At 46.5% G+C, this 20,163-nt stretch overlaps 2 protein-coding genes and 1 pseudogene across 2 annotated transcripts; all 3 read left to right on the top strand.

Moving 5' to 3' along the window:
• The first annotated feature begins 4,846 nt into the window (after window positions 1–4,846).
• Window positions 4,847–6,527, top strand: LOC119298504 (annotated as a pseudogene).
• Window positions 6,528–14,090: 7,563 nt separating this feature from the next.
• Window positions 14,091–17,030, top strand: LOC119300491. Its single transcript, XM_037577432.1, has 4 exons — window positions 14,091–14,966; window positions 15,053–15,274; window positions 15,415–15,697; window positions 16,335–17,030. The coding sequence occupies exons 1-4, from the start codon at window positions 14,091–14,093 to the stop codon at window positions 16,370–16,372; spliced, it is 1,419 nt and encodes a 472-aa protein (XP_037433329.1). The 3' UTR covers window positions 16,373–17,030.
• A 1,714-nt stretch (window positions 17,031–18,744) lies between these two features.
• LOC119298503 lies at window positions 18,745–19,928 on the top strand. Its single transcript, XM_037575881.1, has 2 exons — window positions 18,745–19,298; window positions 19,463–19,928. Exons 1-2 carry the CDS (start codon window positions 18,790–18,792, stop codon window positions 19,482–19,484), a joined length of 531 nt encoding a protein of 176 aa, XP_037431778.1. The 5' UTR covers window positions 18,745–18,789; the 3' UTR covers window positions 19,485–19,928.
• Window positions 19,929–20,163: the final 235 nt, after the last annotated feature.

Genomic DNA, 20,163 nt, shown 5'->3' with positions numbered 1-20,163 from the left:
GGTCGGAAGTCGGCGATCTTCTTGATGGGATGTTTGAGGCCATTCAAGAAGCGTTCCATTGTTTGCTCATCATCTTCTGTGACATTGGCTCTTACCATTGCAATCTCCATCTCCTTGTAGTATTGTTTAACGCTCTTGGTTCCTTGCTTGAGTTGTTGGAGTTTCTTGAAGAGGCCGCGGTTGTAGTAGTAGGGACGAAGCGTGCTCTCATGACATCCTTCATTTGCGCCCAAGTAGTGATTGGTGGATCACCTCTTGCCTCTCGGCGCTCAATGACTTGTTCCCACCAAATAAGGACATAGTCTTGGAACTCAAGGGATGCCATCGCGATCTTCTTCTCTTCTTCATAATTGTGCAAACGGAAGATCTTGTCAACTTTCAATGCCCATGAAAGGTACTCTTCGGGATCGTTGCTTCCGTTGAACTTGGGCATGGTGAACTTGAGCTTGTCGTAGCGTTGCTCTTCATTGTATTGGGATCGGGGATGATGACGCACATGTTGTAGATGATTGTTCAACTCGTGGTGCTCTTGATGCGGAGGGTTGTCAACCTCATGTTGCTCTTGTCGTGGAGGATTTCCATTGTCTTCATGCTCTCGATGAAGTTGATGGTGTTGGCGAGCTTGTGGGGGAGCTTCACGAGCTCGAGGAGGAACTTGACGATGCACGCGAGCTTGAAATCTTTGTTCTTGAATTTCTTCGCGAAGTGCTTCCTCTTGTTCACGGGCTTGACGGCCTCGGTCGGCAACGGCTCGACTCGAATCGTGTAGAGCTTGTTGTGCCACAAGTGCTTGAGCGTCACGGAGTTGTTGTTCTTGACGTTGTGCCTCGGCATCTTGAGCATTTTGGTGTAGACGCACTCGCTCTTCCTCTTCATGTTGGTGTTGTCGTTGCCGTTCTCGTGCTAGCGTGAAGGCTTCTTGGGTTTGACGTCTTCGATGCTCTTGCGAGTCGGTGTCACGTAGATGATTGAGGTTTGCGTGATGCTCGTTGCGCGCGGCACGTCGAAGAGTGTTCGAAGACGGTGTACTTGAGCCGGAGAGGGTGAAGTCGGAGTGGCGGCTTGAACGGCTCCTTCTTGAAGTGGAAGACGAGCGGTTGAGCAACAAAGCACGAATTTCGTCCATCCTTGCGTCATTCTCTTGCTTGTGATCGTCGAGCTTGTGGTCGAAGTAGTCCCTTGTATGTTGCTCGGAAAGTCGCAAGTCGGCGGCAAGGTTGTCGATGCGTTCACTTATAGCTTATTGCTCTTGATGCAAAGCACGTTGTGCACCAAAGAGGTGACTCTTGGTGACGAAGGAGTTCATGTCGTCGTCTTGCTCCATGAAGAGTGGGTTGGTAGAAGCACTTTTCCTATCCATCATGAGAAAGTGGTGGTGAGTAGGAACAATGAGAGAACAAAACCAAAGTTACCTTTTCCAAAGATTGTGGATGTAACAAGTACGATCTCACGATGATATAATAGGGGAATTGGTACCGGGAATTGTTTCTCACACCTACAAGTAAAAGTCTTATGGAGGAGCTCGGTTAGGATGGTGGCAAAAATTTCAAGCAAATGTTAGTCAAGATATCGGTAAGGTTGAGAAGATTCACAAAAATGCAAGTAAAAACAAATAGATCAAACCCAAAGATATCACTAGGAACACACACACGGAAGATAGATGGGATCCGCACAACCAAGGGGTGAGCTCAAAATGTGCAACCACGGAAAATGCTCTTGTTGTGCGAATACTAGAGAGACGCTAGCTCGATTGCTCAAATGGGCTAGATACACATGTGCACCAACCTATAAGAGAAATGTGCCGTCTTCAATCCCAACTATGCTACGTATGAGGTGTCAAAGATGATATGCAAAATGGCTCAATGCTAGTGCTTACAAGCTCTTTGTTGCTCCTCGTTTGCTTAAAAGCTTTTCTTGTTTTTTTTTAAGCTAGAGCCAAGTATGATATGAGACAAGTATGTAAGATATGCACGGGAGAGACTTATGGCACTAAGATGGTAACAAGATCACTACGGTGCACAATAGCGTGGCCCAGCAATTCTCAACTTGCTAGTCTCGATGGGTAAGCTACATGAAATGGCTCGAGTTATCAATGCAAAAGCAAGGGTGAGATGTCGTCGCGGTTACCGTCTGAGTTGTTGATCAAGTGGCGGCGATGATGATGTCCAAATGCGCCTAAGTAGCCGAAACACCTTAGGACACAAGAGGAACCACGGTCTGAAACTCAAACAACCACGAGAAATAGTGCGGAAGAACACGAGTGTTGGTATGGAAGCAAAATGGTGCTAACAAAAGATGGCCGAAAGTTCCTGGATGGTCCGTGCGCACGGGGTAAGTGAGGCCCGTGTGCACGGGGTCCCGTGTGCACGGGGTCTCGAGGGACCGTGTGCATGGGGTGTGCTGGGAGCGGATGAAAGGCTCCGGATCCATGGGGATTTTCCAAGGTAAGGCAATTTTCGAGGATTTGGAAGGTGGGGAAGCAGAAAGATGGGTAGATCCACTTGCCAAACTCCAAATTCGTGGATCAAAACAACCAAATCTCACAAGATCCAACAAATTGCAAGAAAAAAATTTGGGCTATTTTTTGTGGGGATTTTCGAATTTGGACGAAAAACAACAAAATCAAGCTAGGAAATGGGGGGATGGGACTCCAAGATGTGAATCAACCTTGCTCATGATATCAAAATGATATAGGATGAAATCCTAGAGGAGGATCTTTTCACTCTTGGAGGGGGAAAAGGGCAAACTCTCAAGAACACAAAGAGGAAATCACTCAAACAATTCCCCAATTACACATCCACTAGAATAGCAAAACAAGATCCACAAGTCACAAACACAAGCAAAGGAAAGATACAATGGCAAAGTTCTTCCACTCCTAGGAGATGAGGTCTTGAAGATAGTCTTCTCCTAGAGGAGGTCTTGAAATCCACTAGGATTCTTCCCAAAAGGGGGCCTTGATTCCACAAATGGGAAGGTAGAAGGAGCAAAGCTCACAAATATCTCATCTCATACTTTGCTAACCCTAAACATAGCCCTAGGTACGGTTTATATAGTTTTGGGGTCGAAAGAGATGAAGAGGGGCTCGGTTTGGGGGTCTCAGCCGTCCATCCTGGGAGGCCCGTGCGCACGGTGTAAGGTGGGCCCGTGCGCACGGGGTAAGTTGGGCCCGTGCGCACGGGGTCCCATGGGCACAGTACAGGCCCATGCGCATGGGGTGCTCCAGCTCCAACTTCCTGGATAGCCTGTGGGCACGGGGTCTCGGGGGCCCGTGCGCACGGGGTCACCTGGGACTTCAAGTTTTGCTGCTGTTGCACTCCGTCTTGGTCCGCGTGGCCTTGGGGTGGTTCCTCTTCTCCTTGGGGGAGCTCCTGAGCCTCTTGGTGGTGTTCCTCTTCGTACCTAATGAGACATAGCGTATCTTGGTGAGGTAGCAACAATGTTCCATTCGTATCCATATGCAAGCTAAGTAGGAAGGAGTTCACCTTGGTTTCCAAAGCACGTGCTCTAGCTCTTGTCATAGGTCCACGTGAGGCTTGATGTGTCGGTGTAGAGTCCATGGGAAGGATGGAAGGATGCTCCGCATCATATATTACCTTTACTAGAGAAATATTTCAAGCTCTAGTCTTCCAATAATGGGAATGAGAAACTGCCATGCCAAGCAACTTATTAATGTTATCATTGTATCAACTTCTTTTGGTTGTTATAGGAGAAACCATGGGCTGAAAACGAAAAGATAAACAAAAAAAAACAAAATGGCAAAACATAATAAGAAAGACTCAGCTCATTATTTTAACTGACCAAGCTTTAGACTCTCTAGTTTTCTTTTTCTTTTTTGCAGAAATTTAGACTCTCTAGTTGATTTAGCTTCAGTGTACGAGTACAAGACTGATTACATGGTAACAGAAAAAAAAGGCCAAATACCAAATGTAATACTGGCTTCTTCTTGGCTGCCATTTTATTGTGTGTTGGAGCTTTTCTTAAGTACACCACTACAGGGAGAAACCAAGATATGTTGCTTCAAATGGTTAGGGCTTTTTTTTTTGAATATTGGTACAGACGCAAGCGCTCATACATACGCACATACACTTACCCCTATGAACGCACACACGCACACCCTACCCCTATAAGCACCTCCGAGAGACTGAGACGGTATATTATCTTGAGATTTACCAAGTCACCGTAGACGCCTCGTCGTCGACGGGAACATCTCCTCTCACTGAAAGCGCATCGTTGAAAATCCTGAAATAAATTCAGGAATAATGCAAGCATCAGGATTTGAACCCTGCTGGGCTGGTGGCTAGAGTTTTGGTCGTCTGCATTGTCCTCTATCTCCACGAAAAGGTGAGCGTCAGTTAGTACTGTTGCCGTATGTACTATTTTGGGTGATCACTGGACTAATGCACTATTTCCATAATACAGCTCTCTACATGCTTATATTGGTATCTTCAAGATGACAAAAGATGCTCCCTGTGTCCCCCCACATCCATTTTCCATGAGTTTCTCTGGAAGCTGGTGCGATATATAGCTTTGTGTTCCCAACATCCGAATATATTCTACCCGATATACAAACGACTAGTCTCATTTTTATTTATATAAGCAGTGGCCATCAGTGAAATGCAGCCGTTCTAAACAAATTGAGAAGAAAAGTTTGATGCCTTACATCTCTTTGCTCTCACTTCTTTGGTATATATACTTGGTTTAATTTATGGATATCTAATCCAGCTCCATGATTGAGCAGCCGTTGACGGAAGTTTATACTGCCATCCATCCCCTATAAATTGCGCTTTCTGCTAACCATCAAATCAATCACACGCAGAAAACCTATGTGACTAGCGCGCGTTGCATCTTCCACTCCACTCCACTGCGATGGCTTTTGCTTCTTCCTCTACAGAATCCCATGTCCTCCCTCACATAGCAATCTTCCCCTTCATGGCCAAGGGCCACACCATCCCGCTCATCCAGCTTGTCCACCACCTCCGTCGTCGCCGCCTCGCCACCGTCACCTTCTTCACAACCCATGGCAACGCCGCCTTCGTCCGCGAGGGACTGTCCGGCGCCGACGACACGGCCGTCGTCGAGCTCGCGTTCCCCGCCGACGCCTCGGCAATCCCGCCTGGAGTGGAGAGCGCCGAGGGGCTCACGTCCATGGCCTCCTTAGCCGCCTTCGCAGACGCCGTGTCGCTGCTCCAGCCACAGCTCGAGGCGTCGCTCGCCGCCATGGAGCCTCCGGCCAGCCTCCTCCTCGCCGACGCGTTCCTGTACTGGACGAACGCGTCGGCGGCCACGGTCGGCGTCCCGAAGGTGTCGTTCTTAGGCATCTCGGCGTTCGCACAGGTCATGCGGGAGCTGCGCATCAGCCACGATCCGCTCCCGGCGCTGCAGCACGCCGACGTCGACGGCGACGGCAATCCGGCGACGTTCACGGTGCCTGAGTTCCCGCACATCAAGCTCACGTTGGAGGACTTGATGGCGCCCTTCGGCGACCCCTCGTCGGTTGCGCCGATGATGGAGCTGCACGGCAAGCTGGCGAAGGCCATAGAGGAGGGCCATGGCCTGATCGTCAACACCTTCCAAGGCCTAGAGAAACCGTACATGGAGTTCTGGAACAAGCACTATAGGCCCACGGCCTGGGCCATCGGCCCGCTCTGCCTCTCGCAGCCCGCGTCTTCTTCGCCGGGTGACGCGCCGCCGCCGGCCGGCCATCATGGATGGAGTGGCTGGACGAGAAGGCAGCCGCCGGCCGGGGCGTGCTGTGCGTCGCGTTCGGGACACTGGCCGCGATTCCAGAGGTGCAGCTCAAGGAAGTTGCAGACGGGCTGGAGCGGGCCGAGGTAGATTTCATATGGGCCGTGAGGCCGGAGAATATCATCTTGGAGCAGGGTTCGAGGAGCGTACCAAGGGCAGAGGCTTAGTGGTGAGGGAGTGGGTGGATCAATTGGGTATTTTGCAGCACCAGAGCGTGAGAGGGTTTCTGAGCCACTGCGGGTGGAACTCGGTGCTGGAGAGTGTCACGGCTGCTGTGCCACTGGCAGCTTGGCCCATGCAGGCCGATCAACCTTTCTTTTTTTTTTGCGGGTAAAAAAAAGAAAAGAAAAAAAGAAAGAAAGGCCGATCAACCTTTCAACGCAGCGTTTGCAGTCGATGAGCTCAAGATCGCGGTTAGGGTCCACACGAGTGATAGAACGATGCGGGGTTTGGTTGCGAGCCAAGAAATATCACAACTCACAAGTGGTCAGGAAGCTTATGCTCGGAGAGGTCGGAACTGAAGCGGCAAAGAATGTTGCTGAGTTATCGGTGCTAGCTATGGAGTCCATGTTGGAGACGGGGTCGTCTTGGAAAGCAATGGAGGAGATGATCGGTGAGTTGTGTGCACCCAACATGCATGCAAAGGTTGAGGCAAGCAAGGAGGAGTCGCGAGATGTTTAATTGTCATCGTTTTTCTTTCAAACGAATAATATGGTGTTGTGCTCTGTAGCTATATATACCAAACATTTATGTTGGTCACTGGCATTTACTTCTCAGGTCTTGGTTGGAAATATTTATATGAAATTGATTGAACACGGTTGTTTTCTTTCTTGGGAGTACTTAATTTGGGACCATTTAATTCTGTTTTGTGCACTAGCCTGAAAAAAGTGTTGAATGGTATAGTCGAAACCAGTGAACCCATGCACCTACCTGGTAGCCTATGTGTCGCCAAATAATGATTTCTTTTCTTCCAACCGAACATCCCCTTTCCATTTAATTGCTCAAACGAAAATACATTGTCGTTCGACCGGCCATAGAGACGCACATTAAATACCAGCGAAAGAGGAAGCAAGTCTAAGGGCAGAAATGGAAAAGGGGCCAAAGTGGAGCGAGTTGGGGCACTAACAGAAACATACTACGAGAAAGTGATATTGACAACTCTCGTTCCATAGCGCAAAAGGGGTGTGTTAGGGCCACACCCAGCGTCTCGCCCACGAGCCAACTCATGTACTCGCATGCCTTGTTTGCCTGTATGCTCGTTCACTAATCTCTTTTTTTGCTAATTTTCTATTACTATTGGTCAGCTTTCCCAGGAAAAAAAGATGGGTCTTCTAATTTTGAAAATTTTCGTGAAATTAAATTTCTTTACGGATTTTAACAAAATAAAAGTCTACAAATTTTAAACTAAGTTCATAAAAAATTAGAGTTCATGAATTAAAAGAATACAGTTTTAATGGAATTTTATGCTTTTAAATTTTTTTCAGGAAATTTAAAAATCAAAGATTTGAAAAAATCCATGATTTTTCTAAAAAAGAAGTCACAAATAGTGAAAAATTAAAAATAGAATCCAAAAGAAAAAACCCAGGGAAAAACATGTCAGAAAACATGGAGAAAAAACTGTCGGAAGCTTCTGAAAGTTTCCCAAAACTAAACAGGGTAGAGAGAAAACCAATCTTAGTAACTTATATGAGCCTACCAAAAGGAAACCTACGTGCGCTACATACCATTAACACAATGTTTAACGCATAAGCGCCAAATAGAATTTGTGCATACCTCATAATCTCTCCTTAAGCACCAAAGTGTTCGTATAACACACACAATGGGGGTGCGCCCAGCTAGGCTGCAGCCCGGTGTCTCACCCACGCGCTGGCTCATATACTCATTTGCCCATCTGTTTGCTCGTTGTTTTCTTCTTTTTCGCTTGTTTTCTGTTGCCGCTGGTCAACCTTCCCCGAAAATAAACAGGTTAGGCTTCTTAATTTTGAAAAATTTAGTGATATTACAAGATGTTTATGGATTTGAAAAGGAATCATAATTTATAAAAATGATCATAAATTTGGAAAAAAACATTAAAATTACAAGTTCATGAATTTTAGAAATGTTTGTGAATTTTAAAAAAAAATTGAAAAAAAAGTTCACAAATATGAAAAAAGTTCACGAATTCAAAAAAAAACACAAAGTTGGAAAAGTTCATGAATATGAAAAATTGAACAAAGAATGAAAAAGTAAAACCAGACAGAAATAGAAAAATAAAATTAAAAGCCAAGATTGACATGCCAGCAAACACAAAGAAAAAATGACTGGAAATCTAGCCAGAAGTTCTGAAAAAATTCCAAGCCGGACTGGGTAGAGGAAAAATCGAGGCCGGAAAGTTATATGGGACGGCCAATCGGAAACCTGCGCGAGGACTGCATACAATTAATACGCCCTCCGTTCTATATTACTCGTCGCTGATTTAGTACAAAGTTGTACTAAATCAGCGACGAGTAATATGGAATGGAGGGAGTACAATATTTGGCGCATAAGCGCTAAGTTTTTGTTTTGAATAGGATTTCCCAATTTCACTAGCCGAGTTGGCACGCTAAAGTCTACAAAATGATGCATGCTACTACTATGCTAGATGTGGATGACTCGACAGCGGAAGCAAAACCACAAGTATACACTTGAAATTGGCAGTGAGTACTTAATAGCTACAACAAACAGCAAGCCAAACGTGTGAAATTCACAAACGCAAACATCGCACTAACGCAAGAGATGTTTTTTTTTTTTGCGGGGATAACGCAAGAGATGTTAGTGCGAAGAGGCAACGCAAACAAGCAACGCCGAAGAGCCGACACAGAAAAAGAGAGGAGGTAATCCAACATAAAAAAGGGGGAAGGATGAGCCTAAAACGAGTGTTGAATCATAGTGGACACTGGTAGTCAACATGTCGCCACATAATGTTTTTATTCTTCCAACCGAGCGTCCCCATTCCATTTAACTGCTCAAATGAAAATATCAGGATGGAAATGGGCTGTCTCGCTTTGGGCCGAACCAGGCCCTGTTGCCCAATGGTACAATACGGGAGCGGCGACAATGTGCCGACTCATGGGCCGACTCATTTTAATACTAGATTATATAGAACAAGGAGCATTTACATCACATATCTCTCAAGATGGAACAAAAATGTCATTGTTTCATCTTTTTTTGTTTCTCAAAAAAATGGAACAATGACACTTTTGGGAGTGCGAGGAAGGAGATAAAGTCACTCAAGCTTCGAAAATGCCTTTTGGAGCTCGGCCTCCATGGAGGCCGGTTTTTGAAAAACACAAAATTCATGAAAATTCATATTTTTACAATTCAAAAAAATCTGGAAAAATTTATATATATATATATATATATATATATATATATATATATATATATATGTATGTATGTATATATATGGAGGCATAACACACATGTGTGTAAAGTTTTAGGACGAAATACGTTGAAATGAAGGTTGTGCAAAAAAGACAAATCTGAGGCTTTTTAACACATGTTACTATTCATCCTCAAAGTCCAGAAATTTGTCTTTTTTCTATAGGTCGCATTTCGAAGTATTTCATCTTGAATTTTTACACACACATACATCTCATCCGTGTATAGTTGCATATTTATTTTCAGAAATTTTTGAAGTCAAAAAGTTCAAATTTTGAATTTTTCAAAAATAAAGGGCTCCATGAAGCTCGGTCACCAAAACGCCCTACTCCTCAAGCTTGAGCTATAATGCCTAAGATGTGACCCGAGAAGAGTAGGGCCATCGCATGCGGAGCTGAAAATCAATGAAAAACTTGTCAAACTATACTACAGGGAGGAGCTGGTGTGGAGACAACAGTCTAGGATCAAGTGGTTGGCAGCCGGGGACAAAAACAAAAACAAAAACAAAATCACCTTAGGGCAAGCATATGAAGAGAGAACAATATGATAGAGGCATTGGATAATTCACTTGACGCCTTAATCGATGATCCGGCTGACCTAAAGGAGATGGTGAATGATTTCTACCATAATTTGTACACTTCGGAGGGGGCCACCGGACTCGATGAGTTTATGAGGCATGTCCCGCCATTATAAAAAAGACACATCCATGGTATTATGGTCCGAACGACAAAAAATCTATCATGGATATGACACTTCCATGACGATAATTGTGACAAAAATACGTATCATCATAGATGTGGTGGGCTTCTATTTGTATGAAAAACATTATGACAGAAAATGGAATTTTCGTCCTGGCTGGGCCGGAGACGCACCTGCATGACATTCTTTGAGTCATCCATGAAGTAAAAAATTATGGTAAAAATGAGGGCGAGAAAAATTTCAGGAAGTTACCAGTTACGATGGATGGTCAGGGCCGAGCGATGAAGTGTGTTTTGCGTGTTTCTCTTGTACACGTGTGTGTGTGAGGCGTTCGCTTACTGAACCCGGGTGATTGATCGATCCCTCCCACTGTGTACTGAACACGAGCTATCGACCCCTCGCATTACGTACTGTACTCGGTCATCCCTTCGCTGCTAACTGAACCCAAATAATTCCTTCACCGCTAACTGAACCCGGTCAATCCTTCTCGCTGCTTATCGAACCCGGTCGAGCCCCTGTGTGAGATGTCGCCGGTCCATGTTGGGTTGCCTCTCGATGAACAGTGCCCAGTGCTGCCGCCCGCGTGATACACGTAGACACAAGTCGAGTCGCACGATTGAGCCCCTTGCGTGAGAGGTGGTGAGTTGACCTTCAGGGTTGGTTGGCTGTGGATAAACACTTCCAGTTGTTGTTGCCCGCTCGTACGCCTCACACCAGCCGCGCGGTGGGGGTTGGATGAACATGACCCCGTGGTAGTAGGCGGTTGCCGCTGGATGAACAGGAGGCCGTGGGGAGGTACGCCACACCCCCAGCCGACTGTGGGTGGATGAACAGGACCCCGTGGAGGTGGATGAACAGTAGTCGGTGGAGATTGGAGGAAGTCGACGGTGAATGAACAGTAGCCCGTAGAGTCACTTTTACGGTATGCCACACCCCGTTTTGACCATAGGCGGTTGGAGAGCTGTTTGTTTCTTCCATTTTACAGTACGTCGGACCCGTCCTGATCAATAGGACCCCGTTTCGACCGTAAGCGGTTAAACAGAAGTCTGTTTCCTCTGTTTTGTGGTACACTAGACTCTCCCCCCTGATGAACAGGACTCTATTTCGAAAGTAGACGGTCGAAGAGAACCTCGTTTTCTTCGTTTTGTTGTACGCCTGACCCCAAGCCGGGGGGTCAATTTACAAGACTTCGTTTCGGTTGTTCCATCCAAGCCGGTTGGTTCCCGATGAACACGACGCAGCAATTTCTCTGTTTCGACCCACCCGGTTGGCTGCCGATGAACGGGATGTCGTTGATGTACGCGTTCGTGACCACGCCCGTATGTACGTATGTGATCGTCTTTTTTGCAGCGTGGTTGTATATATGTCTACACGATTTAGATGGGACTGTCTAAACTGCTATGTAGGGGGCTCTACTACGACACGTCTCGCTCCTTACACGGCCATGACTCATGAGACGATCGATTAGTATATACGTATACATTTGCGACCAGACAGATAACGCTACGTACGCTTTGACTTGGTGGGTCCCAATTGTCAGGAGGGATAAGGAGTCACTTCCTTGCGTGAGAAGATGTAGATGGTGAGTCCCAGCTGTCAGGGGGAGGAAACTTTTTTTCCCGCGTAATAAGAAGGCATTTCCTTGCATGCAACCATGGACCTTATGGGTGCCAGCTGTCAGCCTCTCTACTTATAGTCCTCTTTCGAAGGCTGTCGTTCGTTGACCGTGTTGACGACACTGTACCGAGAGCACCAAGGCGGTTGACGACGGTGATCCTAGGAAGGGAACGACCCGGAGCCGAGGAAGACGCAATAGTGGCTACCCATGTGGAGGGGAGTACGAGGGTTTACTGGTTCAGCTGTCGTGCGACGCTGCCATCATCAGAGAATAACAGGAGGTGTGGGTGAGTAGATGGATGGCCTGGCCAACTGTGAGAGTAGGGTGGGCGATGAGGTTGCATGGCAGCACAACCGGCCACGGGAGGCAGCAGCAGGCGGTCCCGCCGCCTCTAGTTTGGGCGGTTGGAGAAAGAAGATCAAATATTGAAGAAGCGGCACGGCTGTTGAATTAGCGTCCAACAATCACTACTGCTATAATCGTTTATTAACTAAGTTGACAAAGTGCGAACCAACATGTGCTTGAATGGTTAGGAGGATAATCAATGGCGAAGCCATATGTTGGCTGTGTAGTCAATTGACTACACGGGTTTGTGAAAAAAGCATCATATACAAGCACAAACATGTAAAAAAATACAAAATTTATAGAAATACACATATCTTGACTACACAACATTGAGTTGACTACACATAATTAAATTCCTGGCACCGCCATTGAGGACAGTGGCATCCCCAGCCCATCAGGGTTGAAATCCTGATGCTCTCATTATTTCTAAATTTATTTCAGCATTTCCGGCAATGCGCGTTCAGTGGGAGGAGATGTTCCCGTATAGGAAACCATGAAAACTTGGCTAAGTTTATAGGAAAATTATCAATATTACAATGTCGGCTCAATACCATTTGATGGGTGATAAAATATATTTCCATATGATATATGTTTGGTATTGTAATTGTTTATATATTGGTTCTACAAATTTAGCCAAAGTTTATAAAGTTTGACTTTGACGAAATTTTAATTTGGCAAAGGGGAGTAAGTACATATATTTTCAATTTAAATATCGTGTTCTCGCAACATTGTACACTTTTTTTTGCTCATAATATGCAAATTCGTTGCGTTTTGGACGGTTTCCCATGGAGGATATAGCATGCCGCCACCGCCATGGCGGCCGTCCTGACCCATGGAGGAGCCGACCTCATCAGCGCGGCAGCGCCCTGCCAGAGGATCTGCTCCTCCAGGTCCTCGTCCGCCTCCGTTGCGCCCGTGCCGCCGCGCGCACATGCCTCCTCTCCCGCCAATGGCGTAGCCTCTGGAGCCGCCTCCCCGACCTTGTCTTCTGCGACCTAGCGCTCAGCCCGCTCCTACCCGCGCTCGCCTCGCTCCACTGCGGCCGACCCCGGGGTGACCCTCATCGACATCCGCGTCGTGGGGCTTGAGCGGGAGGCTTCTTGGGTCTCTTTGCTGCTCCATGCCGCCGCGGGGCTCTCGCCGGCGGAGTTCCGCCTGGCCCTCCCACGCGACATCTAGTTCTTCCACGTGGGGTTGCCTCGCTTCCACCGAGCCACCTCCCGCGTGACCAAGCCGACTTGAACCTAATGGGTCGCGCGCTAAAGGGAAGGAACCTACACGGTTTCGAGGACACTGGTCGGATGTGATCCGAGTTGGACTTGAAACGTGACCGAGTAGACTTTGGGCTTTAGGATCTGTACGAGGCCTAAGTGTTGAGCCCACGACGGATGCCTATATATAGTGAAGGTGCGGCACACTTATTGAGTTGATCGCTTCGGCGTTGTCATTAGGGCTTTGCATGTGTTGCAACTAGCCACCTCCACTCGCCGCCGGTTGTGTTATCAGACCTAGCAGTCCGTCGCACGACGTTCCTCCTGCACGCGCGGATACCGTTAGAGGTGGTGCACTTGCGCCGCTCCGGCGAACCTGTTCAAGGGAACCGATCGGCTGCGTCGGAGATTGACGAGGAGGAGACGACTCCGGGGACGCGCTGCCTCAACTCCACTTTCGCTGCACGACACTGCACGTCTACTGGTAACGATCTATAATCCATTTCCCTTAGCATGTTCCTGGATGTTCTGCGTGTAGGAAATTTTAATTTGCAGCCAACGCACCCTACAGTGGATTCTAACAGGCGGCGGTTGTTCATAGAGCATCAGGGGTGGCAGCGTCTGGCCGATGACAGGTGAGTGGTGGCACAATCCCGCCGGAAGGGCTCTAAGTGGCACGGCGGCTGCCCGCAAGGGTGGGCCATGTCCACAATCTTTCCTTGAGATTGTGAATGATGGACTTTACCTATAGGCTTTCAGTGGGCTTTTTAATGTCCACAAACATATTTTAGTGAGAACTACAGCCTAGTCAGACGATGTGAAAGGGACATATCGATATTTATCACTTAGCAATAGCAGTTTTTGATAATTTTGTCAACTTTTGATCGGACGGTGTAGATTATTGACCTATACTCTATCAACGGCTATACCAATTTAGATGATGTGGTTCGTGAGAAGGTTAAAAAATCCCTATTTATTTAGATATACAGTAGAGGATTATTGTCAAATTTATGATTAAAAAATTTCACTCTCTCTCTCTCTCTCTCTTCAATCGCATCGCATTGGGGATCTCCATGGAGGATGCAGCGCACCGCCATGGCGGCCGTCCCAAGCTAGGTCCAGGCGGCGGAGGAGCCGACCTCATCAGCGCCCTCCCGGAGGATCTGCTTCTCCTGGTCCTCGTCCGCCTCCGCTGCGCCCGCGCCGCCGCGCGCACCAGCCTCCTCGCCCGCCGGTGGCGCGGCCTCTGGACCCGCCTCCCCGATCTCGTCTTCCGCGACGTCGCGGCCGACCCGCTCCTACCGGCGCTCACCTCGCTCCAAGCTGCGGCCGGCCTCGGCCCCGGGGTGTCCCTCCTCGACATTCGCGTCGCCGGGGATGATCTGGGCCGGGGGCATTCGCACCGGATATCCTCGCTGCTTGATGCCGCTGCGCGGCTCTCGCCGGTGGAGTTCCACTTCGCCCTGCCGCGAGACATGCTCGTCACCGACGTAGAGCTGCCTCGCTTCGACATCGACCTCGCCGACTTTGTCCTCCGCTGCCCACGCCTGCGGGTGCTCAGGGTGGCCAACGATTGCTACCACTCCGCCGGCGACATCACCATCAAATCGGAGTCGTTGGAGGAGCTGCAAGTGCGGAGTCGGTCCAAATGGACAAGATGTATCGACGTCGAGGCCCCCATGCTGAAGCAATTGACGGTGGCCTTCCACACCATCAATGAGCTCAGGGTGTCCATAGTGGCACCAACTGTGAAGAAGGTCTCGTTGGAGTGCTACTATACCATCGAGACTGAGGAGATTTCTTGTTGGGGACTCTCCATGATGACCTTGCATACTGGCACTGCAGAGACCGAGGGACAGCGGTTGCTCACCGAGACCGGCACCGAAGACGACGCCCGTTTGCCGTTGTCTAACGTTTATGTCCTGTCCCTGCATTTGTCGGGTTCACCTGTATGTCTCCTGCCCTACTCAATTGATTCGATTTTCCAACTAAATGGAACTTCCGACGCATGATAGACTGCCATTTCTTTTTGCAGGGTTGGACTGCTAAACCTGACGCAGAGCTCGAAGTTGCGCAAAAGATAGAGGCACTTCTTGTAACCGGCTTCTCTGTCTTGGAGCTGCATTTCTCGACAACTGAGTTTCATTTTGGTATACCAGCCAAGCATGCTTTTGGAGCATGTGTGGTGCGTCTACTTGGGATGCATCGGATTCGTACGGCTACACGAAAGCTTAGGATCGTCTTACTTAGATCAGACGTAACCCTTTGCTCCTTTAATATATCTCAAATACATATGATAATTGCTCAGACAAAAGAAAACTCTATGTGCATTCCTGAGATAATGTCTCAGTTGTGGACCATCAGTAAACATATTGTATTAATCCACATTTTCTCTAGGTGGTAAAAGAATGCCCAGTAAATTGTCGCTGTGATAAGCCCAAGAACTGGAGAAGCAAAAATATCTCGTTGATCAATCTTGAAGAAGTGGAAATCAAAGGCTTCGAAGGGGAGGATCATGATTTTGATTTCCTGAAAGTGATATTCAGATGCGCACCAATGCTTAAAAGAATGTCCGTGTGGATGTGTGATGAGGTCAGCACAAGTAACGATCGGTGTTTGAGATCACACGACTTCTTCAAGGCGTATCCATTTGTGGAATGCAACGTTTATCTTAGTTCCGGTAAGAAGGTTCAGCATCAGTGATTAGTATAATTAAGCTCCTAGATGGAACTAATTCTCTTTTATCTTTGCAAAGTTTCATCAAGGCGTAAACTCAGGCTTTATCAGTGTTTGCCTTGTGCCTATATTATTCTCTGAAACCTTTATAGTTCTATTCTGTCAGTTTCTTTCATGTTGTGCAAAGAATGCTTGGGGTGCTGACATGCCAACCTTTCGTCTAGGTTAACTTAGTTTAGCTTGCTCCTGTACCCCAATAATAGGCTGAACATGCTGTATTAGTGTTTTTTCTATGGGGAAATTTTACTGCTGAGTTTGTGTGCATACATCCTTACATTGCACAATTCGATTTTGCACCAGTTGTACTTAGTAGCCGCTAAAAGAAGTTTCTAGTTTAACAGGAGTTAGGTGTCTCGTTTGACTGACTTTCATGGGCCATCGGGTTAATGCCAGACAAAAAACAGAGAAGGGTATATGAAAAGAAAAACTGGCAGCTCTTCAGTATTACTACTAAATATTCATAAACTCATTGGCAAAGTTTTATTTGCTATTGATAGCATTCTCTACATGCGTCGACTCTATATTTCCATGCTGAGATACTGAGCCAAACTGGTTTCTACTTTTGCCTCATTTGCCTGCAGGGTCAAAGCACCACAGCCAAAGTTGTGCATTGGAATGATTCTCATCTTTGCATTTACGGATTGGCGGCGGTGCTCATCGACAAGATGGTCCTCTCCCATGAGGACCAACTCCGCAATCCAGTTTCAGAATTTTGCTAGGTGGCTTCAATGGACAAAAGTGAGCAGCTGAGGTGTTTTTTCAGCGGTGTAACGGAGCTACAGGCTAGGATTGGTGCACTCTTGCTCTTAATTAAACCTTGGCCTATAATATGACATTGTTAATAACTTGGTGTACTCTTGCTCTTTCCTTGAAGAAAGAATAGCATTGTCATAGCTTGGCTTTGTCATGAAATTGCCAAGATTTAGTGTACACACCGTATGCCAGTCAAAATGTTAAGCCTCGATTAGCTCTGTGCTTATCTTGAGCAAAAGCTCGATAGAGCATCAGAGAAGAAGAATGTTCACTTTATCCTCTCTTTTTGTGAAGCGAGCATGTGGCCGGTTTGGTAAGGGTTCCAGCAAGCTTTGATGGTCACATCAACCTAATTAGCTTCAGAATTAGCTCACTCCCATCACAGTAAAGCAAAGCAGGCATTTTACAGAGGATCAGTGGTCTCATCTCTTTCCCTTTTGGTCCAAGTCCAAGCGCCCCAAGTCCGGGTCAAGATCCAACATGGTCCCTCTAGCAACTCTTTGTTTTTTTTCCTCTAGCATCCATCTGCTCTTCTACCACATGGCAAGGACAGCTATGGTGATAGATAAACCATACTCTAGTAGCATCTCTGTAATCCTAATCACATTAAGTAGGAAATGAGTAAGTTTTTTTTTCTACTCTGCATAATTAACTTTACCTTAAGTCAAACTTTGACCAAATTTAGAGAAAAAATTAATAACATCTACAATACTAAATCAATATCATTAGATCCGTTATTGTAAATGTTCATATCATGCATGACTTATTGATCTTTAAGTGTGAGAAATATCTTCTTGTATCTGTTGCTTGTTGAGATTTGTGTTTGCCAGTTAAATTAACCATGAAAAGAACAAAAATAGTTGGAACCAGCAGTATTAGTTAGATTATTGTTCTGTTCGCCACCTATGTTTGCTCACTTCAGCTGTGAAAACATTCGAGTACTCATAATCGAGTCCCTGTGGAGAAAGTGACAACCTCTATATTTACACGTGATCAACTTACTCGTAGATGAGTTCATTATTTTCAATGTTGAATTTCTTTTTGTACAAAAAAAGTGAAGTAAATTATCTTGTCATCTTGTGAACCTTCAACATGTCGTGCATAGTAGTATGTATCCATTTGCATGCTCCATATGCAATAACAGGCAATGTGGGACACTCGGCTAGGAAATCATTTTCTTTCGTAAAAAAAAAAAACACACTCACTTTTTAACAAGTTAGGTTCTCAAAAAAAAAAGTTAGTGATATAAATTTTAGTCAGCGTCAAACTTTGTAAACCTTGGCTAAGTTTAAAGAAAAAATTATCAATATTCACAATGTCGGTGTGCGCTTGCCTCCTTGGTGATGTTGCGGCCCGATCGGCGGGCTCTCGGATCCGTAGGCTATGGTCTGCTATTGCCGGTTGCTCTCTCTTGGCAGTGGCTGGGCTCCTTCCCCGGGGTTCGAGTAGGTGAAGAGGTAGGGCTCTGGACAAAAGTCTTGGGCTCGATGGGGATCCAAGGATACCAGTGACGATGCTCCTTGGAGCTGTCGACGAAGAGTTCCTCCTCTTCACTAGGCCATGGTTGTTGTAGGTTCGAGGGTTGCCGTGGGGGCTGTAGGTGTGGCCGGCCTTTTCCCGAGGTCTGCCGAAGTTGGTGAGGCTGGCTCTGGGCGAAAGCCTTGCTTCGATAGGGGATCTAAGGATATCGGCGACGGTGCTTCTTGACGGTGTCTCCGAGATGTCCACCCAAACATCTTCGGTTTTGTAGGCTTTTTGGCGGTGGAGTTGAGTTGGCCGATGTCGGCATGGGTGTGGTTTTTGGCACAATTTCCCTTTGATCAATCGTGTGTTGTATGGTTTTCGGCTTAATTTTTCATATAAATCGGGCCACTCTGTTTTTGATTTTTCTCTCTTAATAATGAAATCGGCAGAACACCTGCCTTGAAACTCAAAACAAAATGTCAACTAAAACCATTGGATACATGATAAAAATACATTTTCATATGGTGTATGTTCGGTATTGTAATTGTTTATGTTGGTTCGCTCTACAAATTTAGTCAAAATTTATAAAGTTTGACTTTGACAAAATTTTACTTTGGCAAGGAGTTGTGCATATACACATACATATATTTTGAGTTTAAATACTGTGTTCACACAACATCGAACACTCTTTTTTTGTGCATATTCAATCAAAATTCGTGGCGTTTTGTCTGTAAAAAAAGGGCTCATCAGCGCCCTGCCGGAGGATCTGCTCCTCCTCCCTTCCCCTCTCTCTCGTCTGCAATCGGGGTTGGGTTTCCCATGGAGGATGTCGCACGCCGCCATGTTCCTGCCGGCGGAGGAGCCGACCTCATCAGCGCCCTGCCGGAGGATCTGCTCCTCCAGGTCCTCGTCCGCCTCCGCTGCGCCCGCGCCGCCGCGCGCACAGGGCTCCTCTCCCGCCGGTGGCGCGGCCTCTGGACCCGCCTCCCCGACCTCGTCTTCCGCGACCTAGCGCTCGGCCCGCTCCTACCCGCGCTCGCCTCGCTCCAACTCCAAGCCGCCATGGAGCGACTATGCATGATACACTACCGTTTCTTTTTGCAGGGTTCGACTAGTTATCCTGATGCAGAGTTCAGCTTGGAGCAGGAGATAGAGACGCATCTGGTTACCGACTTCTCTGTTTTGGAGCTACATTTCACGACAATGGAGCTTGATCATCGTGTCAGATCAGTGAGGCATGTTTTTGGAGCATTTGCGTGCATCTACTTGGGATGCATCCGATTCGTTCTGCTACACGAAAGCTTAAGATCATCCTACAGAGATCAGAGGTAATACTACTTTGCTCTGTTAATATATTGCAGTTATGTATGGTACTGCTTGTTCAAACAAAAACAATATATATATATATATATATATATATATATATATATATATATATATATATATATATATATATATATATGAAGTGTAGTAATCCACATATTTGTTCTAGTTCAAAGAAGAATGCCCGGTAAATTGTCCCTGCGATGAGCCCAGGAGCTGGAGAAGCAAAAATTTCTCCTTGATCAATCTCGAAGAAGTGGAAATGGAAGGCTTCGATGGGGAGGACCATGAGTTTGACTTGCTGAAAGTGATAATCAGATGGGTGAAACTATATATTTTTTAACCTTTGCACACTTAGATGAAGCCTAAACTCATGATCATGACTGTTCACCTTGTGCCTATATCGTGCTCTGAACCTTTATAGTTATGTTCTGTTAGTGTCTTTCATGTTGTGCACATTTCTAGACTGGTTGGAAAGTGTGCCAACTTTTCATCTAGGTTAACTTAGTTTAGCTGGCTCCTGATCTATTAGTTAGCTGAAGCCTGAGAGCATGGTTAATAATACAGCCAGTTGTTGGCTATATGATGTTGCCACATCATCTATAGCTAATATGATGCTCCAAATGTTTTGGCAATGTGGTTGCCGTCTTTGTGCTGGTCACTCAATGGGGCCCAAAGGGGACTAGACCCTCATTCTAACTAGAGTACTATGTCATCCGTACCATCTACTTTGGTTTGCACGAAATATATGAGATGCTATAGTCCACTGAAATTTGCTTGTGTCTGTACCCCAATAATTGGCTGAATATACTATATAGTGATTTTTTTTGAACGTGTCTAGCGAGTGGCCCTCGCTAGCGCTCCACAGCG

The sequence above is a fragment of the Triticum dicoccoides genome, chromosome 5A (assembly GCF_002162155.2).
Source record: "Triticum dicoccoides isolate Atlit2015 ecotype Zavitan chromosome 5A, WEW_v2.0, whole genome shotgun sequence".
Taxonomy (NCBI): Eukaryota; Viridiplantae; Streptophyta; class Magnoliopsida; order Poales; family Poaceae; genus Triticum; species Triticum dicoccoides.
This window is presented reverse-complemented; position numbering and strand designations above follow the sequence as displayed.

What these genes read in the sequence shown, in the direction of transcription:
- LOC119298503 (XM_037575881.1), top strand. Translation starts at nt 18,790, where the DNA reads ATGGAGGATGTCGCACGCCGCCATGTTCCTGCCGGCGGAGGAGCCGAC. An exon ending in TCATCCTACAGAGATCAGAG is followed by an intron (nt 19,299 to 19,462) that starts GTAATACTACTT and finishes TATTTGTTCTAG; the next exon opens with TTCAAAGAAGAATGCCCGGT.
- LOC119300491 (XM_037577432.1), top strand. Translation starts at nt 14,091, where the DNA reads ATGGAGGATGCAGCGCACCGCCATGGCGGCCGTCCCAAGCTAGGTCCA. An exon ending in TGCATTTGTCGGGTTCACCT is followed by an intron (nt 14,967 to 15,052) that starts GTATGTCTCCTG and finishes TTCTTTTTGCAG; the next exon opens with GGTTGGACTGCTAAACCTGA. An exon ending in CAACGTTTATCTTAGTTCCG is followed by an intron (nt 15,698 to 16,334) that starts GTAAGAAGGTTC and finishes ATTTGCCTGCAG; the next exon opens with GGTCAAAGCACCACAGCCAA.